Here is a 10802-nt window from a genome sequence, read left to right on the forward strand (position 1 = left end):
GTACTTGCAGATGGCCGGTTTATACCATCTTGCCAGGCTGAACGAGACTTGGTTTAGGTTGCATGAGCCGTTGGTGAGTGCATTCGTGGAAAAATGGCGTCTGGAGACACACACGTTTTATATACCATTCGGAAAGTGAACGATTACGCTACAGAACGTGGCATACCAATTTCGGCTGCCGATCGATGGACAGTACGTCAGTAGATGCTTGACGGAGTTTGAGCGATACATCAAAGGCGGTCGCCCAACGTAGGTGTGGTTCCAGGAGCTGCTGGGTTTATTGCCTCCTGTGAACAGCACGACAAGTTTACGGTGAGATGCAGTTGGATGCAGGACACATTCGGAGAGATTCCTGATGGCGCCGATAACGCCACTGTTAGGAGGTATGCCGGGGCCTATATCATGATGTTTTTGGGACTCATCTATTTGGCGACAAGTCCGGTACTCGCCTGCACATTCGATGGCTGCCATACATAGCCAGGCTTGAGGACATGGGTAGGTACAGTTGGGAATCAGCTCCTCTGTCATGGTTAGCCCAGCTGCGGAGTGACGTACTGGCGGAGGTGGGATAGAAAAATTGACCACGACTCAGCATTCTCACCCTCCACAAGTGCAAAGGCAACAGGCAGGATGCTGGAATTCCCTTCCCGAGCAATCCAAACGAGCAATGTCCCCTCGTATTTGTCGTACAAGTGGGTCTTGTCAATACTGACCAACGGCTTGCAATGTCGGAAGGTCTTAATACATGGTGAGAATGTTCAAAAAATCCCGTGGAAATAGGCATGCGATTGATCCACTTGCCTACCCATTCGCACAGGACTTGTCTTCAACACTGCAACACTACCTGACATCATCATCTGGACACCTAGTACCCATCGTGGCAACTCGTTGTATGACTCATCCCAATCTCCGTAAATCTGTGCCACGGCTTTCTGCTTAGCCAACCAAACCCTCCTGTAAGTCGGTTTAAAACCGAAATGTGCCTCTGTCGCATTCAGAAGTACCTTGATACACACGGCAACATCAGCTCTAACCATTGACAGTATGAATGCCAAGATCACATGATAATCAAGACTCCTGTAATCACTTGATATCGATGTGGCTAGACAAGTATGAGGTCCATTGTACCGTTTTACCTCCCAAATACCTCTGTGCTGGCGAAAATTGATCCAAATCAACCATGCGTACCCGTTGTCAAATTCCTTACACTTTTCATAGTACTTACGATAATCAGACTCCACCACTTTGTACTGAACCCCGCATCGGATGCTATAGTCTTCATGCTTAACACGACCTCCTCTTTATCCTGAAATTGCTTACCAACCTGAAACTCCGCTAGTCCTCCAACATCCTGTGTGTCTCTAGCACCAAATCCAACAGGTTCGCCAGGAATCCCTTACTGTCTCATGGCATCCAAGTCCAAATTTGAAAAGTGCGGGAGGGGGTACTACTGAGTCCTTGAACTAGACGCTCCACCACCCCCAACTAGATTATCCCCTGCTATGTCATCATCACTGTCACCGGCAATTATGTCCGGCTCCATATCGTCATCCTTATCATCATCCCACAGTACATCGTCTATACCATCCAGTGCTCTACCCTGTAATGAAACCAATGCCGTATCAGTAATACCTACTTCTCTGTCACCACTACGATTTAGATCAGCTGCGAAGGATGGGGAGGTAACCAACATTGCCTCAGACATAATCACAGGCACGAATGAGGAGGTACCGCTTGGCCTCGAATTAGAACAGGCTGTCATTGCTGGAACTTAAGGATTCCGGTTCAAACTGCCTGAGTTGGAGACCACATCTACAAGCTTGGCCAACAGCTTAGTGGTCCTCATCTTGGGAAACTGCCTACGACAATGGAATAGAACTTCCAAATCTTCGTCACTCCCTATGACGAATGAATCGTACTTTACATCATCCCGCAAAACTAAAATCGGAATTCTATAGAATAATTTCTCAACCCGTTTCACGCCTTGCAACCCCAGTTTTTGGATTACAGAATTCAGGAACTCAGTGAAACTCGTTGAAGGTTTCAAAACAACACTAAGGAGATCCTTATCAGTAAACTTAATTTCAGAACGTGTTTTTTTCTTAATCGACCCTCTATAGTGCACTAATACTAGAAAACTATCCTCACTAGCCATTGTGTTTTACTCTCCTACAAAATTGACGTTCATATCTTATTTATATAGGTTGGCCTCACAGTAAATCTAATCAGTCCCATTTGAATTATATGAGGACAATATCATGGTGTAAATCGAAACAGGTTGTTTCGAATTACTATGGCCACACGTGTATGGCTAAATCAAAACAGTAGTATGTTTAGATTTACTAGGATACCATGCATGCATATATAAATTGAAATAGGTTGATTAGATTTACTAGTACACCATGCAAAAATGTATAAATCGAACCTGATTATTTCGATCTATGTAAAGACTTAAATCTAATCTATCTGTTTCGATTTACATTGAGATGTGATTAGGATGATTCACGTTACGTTTTTTATTTTAGGTGATTTGCGTAAAATTGAATAAATATTAGTTTATGAATGTGAATTACCCTAAAATAAAACACAGAAAATAGAGGGAGGCTAGGGTTACTTACTAACATTCTTTAACATTTTATATTTTATTTTTTATTATATAAGTTTAAATAAAAAATTACACATCACTTTACTACTAAATGCTACTTTGGACACTAATTTTATACATAAAATCGTTCATTAACAGCAACATAGCTCAATTCATAATTGGTTAGATTGTCATTTAAAAATAATCTTTCATAGCTACAACTCAATTTAAAATATTTTATGGTAAGTTTTCTCAATATTTATATCTTTCATGATGAATTTTGATATTTTAGTCTAAATTGTTTTTGTTTTAACCTTGTCTCATTTATTCTTTTTAGTACTACGAACTTTAATGTGAGAAGAACTCAACTAATCTCACATTTGTGTGTGGGACTTTCCTTTGTCTAGTCCTAGTAATAATGATAATAAATTTTATATATATTATTAGTCCCTATAAATATGGATGATAATATGGATAAGGAATGCACCACATCAAGCGAAGTAGTCAACATACATTTCATTTTATTCACATGTATCCGTGAAGATCAAGCAAACTTGTTTTATTGAGAGAGACATCACAAGCATAGTACCATCACTCATTATGTCTTCCATGAAAATGTAGTCACTCGTGATGATTGCTTTTGAATTGTACAATCCCGGTTTTGTCTTAAAAGAATGTTAGGCCCAACAATTTTGATGATTTGTAACCATCAAATAGTAATTAATGATAATTTTAATGGTGTAAGATTGGTATGAGATTTCATCCAATGATTTACGTTTTTTTGCTGGTTACATGCTGGTCAAAATTTAATAAAGTTACTGACCGCTAGACTTTTCTTTTGTGTATTAATAAAAAGATCCTTCCTACTAATGCTGGTATATATATATATAATTTTGGAAAATTTTTAAATATATTTAAAACATTTGTATTTTAATAATTTTAACTATTAAATTTAATTAATATATATTTTATATATTTTTTATAATTAAAATCAACTGTTAAAACTATTGAAACACTTAAAATTTTTCTGTTAATTATCCGATCTTGATCGGAATCTAATTGCTACACATGCATGAAATTTCAAAATTGAGCATGAGTAGTTAATTAGAGATCAACTTTGCTGATGATAGCTACTAGCTACCTAAAGGATAGGTAGAGAGGTAGGTCACTATTCCTTGAGATCAAGGTACTGTTTATGAGTCTAAGGTTGTTGCAACTTTGACACAACTGTCATAACAGTTAAATTAGCTAGTTAGTTGGACGACATAAGATATCTTCCATAAATATATTTTATCACTTTGTTTCTCTTTTGTCTTTCTTTGAAAATGATGAAGAGGGAAGAAGTGGAATGGAGAACTTTTATTTTTTTATATTAGATTATAAGTGGTGAAGTCTTTAAAATTGATCTAAATTAAGTGTTAAATTTTATTGTGAGTATTTACAAAATGTTAGTGACTTTTCTCTTTATATAATTAAAATAATATTTTTTTACAAAACATCACTCACGTTTTTTCATTTTATAATTAAAAAATATTCTTTTTACAAAATGTTGGTAATGTTTTGTCTTTTTAATTTTTATATTTAAAAAAATATTTTTTTTACAAAACGTCAATAACATTTTATACTATTATCATAGCAGTGTAAAATATCAAAATAAACAAATATTATCGTATTTCACATTAAAATTATCCATATCTAAAAATTTGAACCTAGAATGAAAGTTGAACTTTGGAATGGAAGTTGAATTTTTTATTGAGTTGTTTGGTTGAAAAAATTTGAGAATGAAAAAGATTTGAACAATAATTTCTTTCTTTCTTTCTTTGTTTCGGCTTTAGAAAAACAAAAAAAAAATTAATGAACTAGTATATATAAATTATCATATTCGTGATAAATTTTAGGGTTAAGTACTTTTTTCGTCTTTAACGTTTTCGGTGAAATCAAAATTATCTCCAACCTTTTTTCATTATTAAAATCATCCTTAACGTTACAAAACGTTATAAAATTGCCCCTTTTTAAATTTTTGGACTAAATTACCCTTTATCATCATCTCTCTCCTTTACTCTCCTCTGTTTACCTTCTCGGCTCCTCCCTCCTCCATCTTCCCTCTTTTCTGCTCCACTCTCTCCATCCAAATCTTCAACAACAACAACTATTTTTTTATTTCAAAAAATTAAATAAAGCTAACGCAGCATCAACAACAATATATTCAGATTCCACCCAAATCTTCAACAGCAACAACTATTTTTTTAATTTAAAAAAAATCAAGCAAAGCTAACACAAAATAACGCAGCATCAACAATAATATATTCAGATTCCACCCAAATCTTCAACAGCAACAACTTTTTTTTAATTTAAAAAAAATCAAGCAAAGCTAACACAGAATCAACAACAACAATATATTAGATTCAAAAATCCATCAACAACAATAACACCAATTCAAATTTAAGACAGAAAATTCAAGAAAGAAGAACGCAGAAAAGAGAGAAGAGAGAAGAGAAAAACTCATAGAAGAGGGGTGGTATTGCTGTCGTCCGTCGCCGTCGCGGTTGAAGAAAAGAGGAGAAACGATAGTGCGGGAAGCTACTGCTGCTGGCGCTGTCGCAGCTGTGGCTGAGGATAGGAACGACAGTGATGGAGAACGATGTGATGGTGGCGGCCAAAGCTGAAATAACGCTGTTGAGGTCGATGCCGACATAGTTGTCGTTGAGGGCTAAGGAGAGGCCAGGATCACCGAAAAAGTGGTTGTCGTGGGAGATGAGGAAGGTGAGGGCAACGTCAGTAGAGGAAGGGTTAAGGTTGGTGATGGTGAGGGAGAAGAAGATGGAGAAGGAGGCGGGGGCGGAGATGGTACGATGACGAAAAGAGAGAGAAGAAGAATTGGAGTTGTGGTTGGGAAGGGGTTCCGAAGAGAGGGGTAGGAGGAAGGGTAGGAAGAAGGGGATGGGAGAGAAGAAAGTGAAGAGTTACGGAGACATGGTGGGGGTTTGGGGGGGGGGTTATTTTTGTTTTTTAATATTATTTTTATTAATTTTAAGGGTAATTTAGTCAAAAAATAAAATTAAAGTAGAAAATGACGATTTTATAAAATTTTGTAACGTTGAGGATGATTTTAATAACGAAAACAAGTAGGGGACGATTTTGATTTTCACCCAAGACGTTAGGGACGAAAAAAATACTTAACCCTAAATTTTAATTTTGTTATTCTTTATGTGTATAGAAATATTATTTATATACTAAAATTAGCTACTATATATTTATATATAAATATATATTATTTAACTTATTTTTAGAGTATATTTTATATTTTAATATGTATTTTATATTAATAACTGATTTTTGAAGTAATTTTAATATACATCTAGTATATAATTATATGTGTATAATAACAATATTATATAATAAACAATAAATTATTTTTTTCCTTAGTAAAACAAACCCAGAATGATTGTAGTATTAACATTTAATGTAAAAACATGTTACATATATTTAAATGTAATAAATAAAATATTAAATTCATGAATCTGTATATAGCCATGCTAGTACTTACTAGAGAGATAAATTAAAGAAGATTGGTTAGGATTTAGTAGTTTGTTAGGATATTTTATATTATTTTTAGAATATTATTGTACTTGCTTTATAAAAGAAAAATTTATTTTAAAATATTGTTAGGAAGATTTAATTATAAAAAGATATTTAATATTAAAATTATTAAAAAAATTATTTTTTTATAATATTTAAAAAGAATGACTAAAATTTTTTTTATAAAGAATAAATATACTCTTATGTTATTCTCTTATTTATCTTTTTATAAATATATTTTTTAATTATCTATTATACTAAAATTTCTATTGATATATTTGTATTTATAATAAAAAAGAGATTCTTACTTCAAATATAAATATAGTTAATTGATTAGTCACTAAAAATTGGTATATGTTTATTTAGAAATTAATTTTTGTCATGGTACCACACTCATCCCAAAAGTTTAAGATAATAGAAAGAGATAATATGAATAATTATATTTAACAATTTTTGAAGTAAGAGTCTTCTTTGAGTTTATTTGAATTTTTGCATAAACTTTTTTTTTTTTATCATTTGCTTTATGCTATGGATTTTTTTTTTTTTGGGATTTATCAATAATCAAACTCTAGACCTTTTAAATATAGAAGTTTTAATACTATGTCATAATATCATTCATCTAAAAAATTTAAGTTAATAGAATGAGACAGATAATATAAATAATTATATTTCAATAATTTTAAAATAATTAAATTAATTATTGTATTTTCGATCTATTATTAAAAATCAAATTAAATACTAAGCTCCATTCTTCCTAAAAACCTATAAAATCCAGCAGCAGGGAGAACCCACGCAACATGTATATAGCCTTCTCCCATGACTTTACTTGAACACGATCTGTTATATAGGCTAATATTGTTAGAAATATGACTATTAATATTATTTTTTTATTAACTTAAATTTTTAAAATGAATGATTTCATGACAAGCACATGCATCTATATTCTTGAGTTCTAAAGCCTCCTCCCTCCTAAGGTCCTACCAATCCACAATTTCAATACTCCTAATAAATCTTCTCTCTTCAAAACACTTGTTTATATACATTAAACCATATTTTCGTTGCAAAATAATACTGAAAGTAAGGGGGAAAAAATACGTGCAGACCATATAATTTTGAATCGAAACATGATGAATAAGTAAAAAATAAATAAATTACTTTGATTATACATCTTAATACAAAATAATAATAAAGGAGTTAAATTTAAAGTTAGAAGACTTAATAACAATGAATTAGTGATTCGCAACAACAATTTTTTTTGTTATAGATGAAGTAAAAGTACCAGGCTTAGAGGGAAGCAGATAAATGAGGAAAGAAAGAAAGAGCAGAGAAAAAACAGAGAAGATAAACTTTCAATTGTGTTTACTTGAGTGAGATGAATAAATTGGTTATAATGAATGAATATCTGCAATATGTAACTGCAACTAATGAACTCCCTGTCAGGTGGCACACTAAGAACCACACACCTACTAACTAACTAATGCATCATCACAGTAATATACTTGTCACGCCTAATACACTACCACAACTAATACACACACTATCATGATCTCTACCTTCAAAACTTCTTAGGTGCTTCAGACTTTGTATAAGGCAAATTGCAACTCTTGTCATGGTCCCTGCTTGACACTCTCTTTATGAAATTCTCTGCTTGCTCTCTCTTTGACATCCTCATCCGATCCCTGTCCTCTAAGCCCGGTATAATTTTGGAGATCAGCAACCATTAACTTATCTCTAAAGTGCAGAAAAACAGTACTAGGCAGAGCCTTAGTGAAAATGTCCGCAACTTGAACCGTTCCGGGGATATGACTTACAGTAATAAGTCGTTTCGTTACAAAGTCACGCACAAAGTGAAGATCAGTCTCAAAGTGCTTGGATTTTGAGTGCAGAATGGGATTGGCTGCAAGGAGTACTGCACTGAGATTATCACAATATACAGAGGGAGGAGCTGGGAGTTCTGCGTGCAGCTCAACCATCAGGTTCTTAATCCAAAGCAACTCAGCTACCAGATCCGCCATAGCCCGATACTCAGCCTCAGTGCTTGACCGAGCCACAGCCCCTTGCTTCTTGGAGCACCATGACACTAGATTCTTCCCAAGTAGCACACAAAAACCCCCAGTAGATTTTTGATCATCTGGATCGCCTCCCCAGTCAGAATCACTATATGTTGCCACAATGGTGATATCTGTTGGTTGTAGTAGCAAACCAAAGGTGGAGGTACCACGAATGTAACGCAGAATACGTTTCACAAGTCTCCAGTGTTCATCAAGTGGATGTTGCACAAATTGTGAGATTCTACTCACACAATAAGCCAACTCAGGCCTGGTCACGGTAAGGTATTGCAAACTACCCACAACAGACCGATAGAGTTTCGGGTTATTGAAGGCAGATCCCCCAAAGGCAGAGAACTTAACCGATGACGGCAGGGGAGTGACGCACGGCCTGCAATCTTGCATCTCAGCCTTCTTTAACAAGTCATGAACATATCTCTCTTGAGACAAGAGAAGACCACCACTGTTTGTCCTGGTCACTTGAATGCCAAGAAAGTAGTTTAAGCTACCCATGTCCTTTAATGCAAACCTAGTGTTGAGTTGTTGAATGACATCATCAATGACCTTATCCGAGCTACTTGTGACGATTATGTCATCGACATACACAAGAACCACAGTGGCTGAATCATGTCTAAACCGGGTGAAGACAGACACATCAGACTTAGTGGCAAGGAAGCCAAGATGTTGGAGCGCTGTAGACAACTTGTAGTACCAAGCTCGTGGTGCTTGTTTGAGGCCATACAGGGCCTTAGTAAGTTTGCATACTAAACTGCCATCACCAATCTCATAACCCCGAGGCTGCTTCATGTACACATCCTCAGCCAACTCACCATGAAGGAAGGCATTGTTAACATCAAGTTGTTTGATGGTCCATGACTTTGACAATGCAAGAGTGAGTACAATCCTGATTGAAGTAGACTTTACGACAGGGTTGTAGGTCTTAGTAAAATCAAATCCTGGTCGCTGTGAAAAGTTCTGTGCTACTAACCGCGCCTTATACTTTTGGAGGGTTCCATCAGAATTGTATTTAACCCGGAAAACCCACTTGTTAACAACAGCCTCTCGACCTTGAGGCAGAGGAACCAATTTCCAAGTCTGATTCCGCATAAGAGCATGGTATTCTGCATCCATAGCCAATTTCTAATCTGGATTTTGTAGTGCATCTCTGACTGATCTCGGCTCAATCACTGCCAAAAAGGCCCGGGGTCGTACAATGCCAGCTTTGCTTCGGGTAACCATCGGATGGGTGTTTAGAGTAGGTGGCTGAGTAGGGGGCAAATCAGGTAAAACAATTTCTAAATCAAAGATTGGAATAGGAATAGGTGTGTTGGAGGGTGCAGAAGGAGAAAAGAATGTTGTGGGTTGTGAGGAGGATGGTTGCTGCTGTGAGAAAGAAAGAGAAGGAGAGGAAGCTGGCTGTGAAGAAGCCACAATGGTAGGGAGAGGAGATCTTCGGAGAGTAGGGATAGCTGGAACACTGGCTTGAAGTGGTGGTGGCAGAGCAGATTGGCCGCCAAGGGAGGCAGCGAAGTTGTTGTCTTTAAACGGAAACTGGTGCTCATTAAACACAACATTGCGGGAGATTATCTGCTTTCCTTGCTCGGGAAGACACTTATAACCTTTATGGGAGCCGCTGTACCCCAAAAACACACAAGGGGAAGATCGAAACTCCAACTTATGCTTGTTGTAGGGCCGCAAGTGTGGGAAGCATAAGCATCCAAAAGCCCGAAGACTGGAGTAATCAGCCTTTTTGCCAAACAATTTCTCATACGGTGACTGATTAGCAAGCACAGGCATGGGTAACAAGTTGATCAGATGCACTGCAGTGCTGAAAGCTTCCCCTCAATACTTGATTGGCATACCAGCTCCTGCTAACATGGTCAGCCCCTTTTCAACAACATGCCGATGCTTCCGCTCAGCAGCACCATTTTGCTGGTGTTCATGAGGACAAGAAAAGCGATAAAGAATTCCCTGCATCTGTAAATCTTTGGACAAACTCACATATTTAGCAGCATTGTCAGATTGCACCATTTTTATTTTAACATTTAATTAAAGCTCAATCATTTGTTGAAAGCATTTAAAGACTGATTTGAGTTGGGAGCGTGATCTAACGAAGTAAATCCAGGTAAACTTGCTAAAAGCATCAATGAAATTTATGAAGTAAAAATTTTCATAGGAATCAGCTATTGGGGCAGGTCCCCATATGTCTGTGTAAACTAAAGCTAGGGGTGTAGTGTAAACTGTATTTGAGACTGGAAAAGGTAATTGGTGAGACTTTCCTATACAACAGGCTGGACATACGGATTTATTGGGGTCAACTACAATATCACAGGATTTTAGAACACTAGATACTACATTAAAAGAAGGATGACCTAGCCTATTATGCCACAAAAGAATACTATCAGCAGCAGACATAGAAGAGACGTAGGCAGCTGCATTATTTGAGGGCTTGAAATTGACAAACTTGTACATTCTCTGCTCAACTTCTCCATTGATCACAACTTCTTTAGTGTCCTGATTTTTCACAAAGCAACAATCAGAATAAAACTCAAAAAATACTTTATTATCACAGCAGAATTTGTAGACACTGA

General features: G+C 36.1%; 1 protein-coding gene across 1 annotated transcript; it reads right to left on the bottom strand.

Annotated features, from left to right (window-relative positions):
• Positions 1–530: 530 nt before the first annotated feature.
• On the bottom strand, positions 531–1037 carry LOC148566209 (uncharacterized). The gene is made up of 2 exons (XM_088487441.1): positions 802–1037; positions 531–708 (listed from the first exon to the last, which is right to left on the bottom strand). The coding sequence occupies exons 1-2, from the start codon at positions 1035–1037 to the stop codon at positions 531–533; spliced, it is 414 nt and encodes a 137-aa protein (XP_088343567.1).
• Between the last annotated feature and the right edge of the window lie 9765 nt (positions 1038–10802).

The sequence above is a fragment of the Arachis ipaensis genome, chromosome B5 (genome assembly GCF_059453495.1).
Source record: "Arachis ipaensis isolate K30076 ecotype BB chromosome B5, ASM5945349v1, whole genome shotgun sequence".
Classification (NCBI taxonomy): domain Eukaryota; kingdom Viridiplantae; phylum Streptophyta; class Magnoliopsida; order Fabales; family Fabaceae; genus Arachis; species Arachis ipaensis.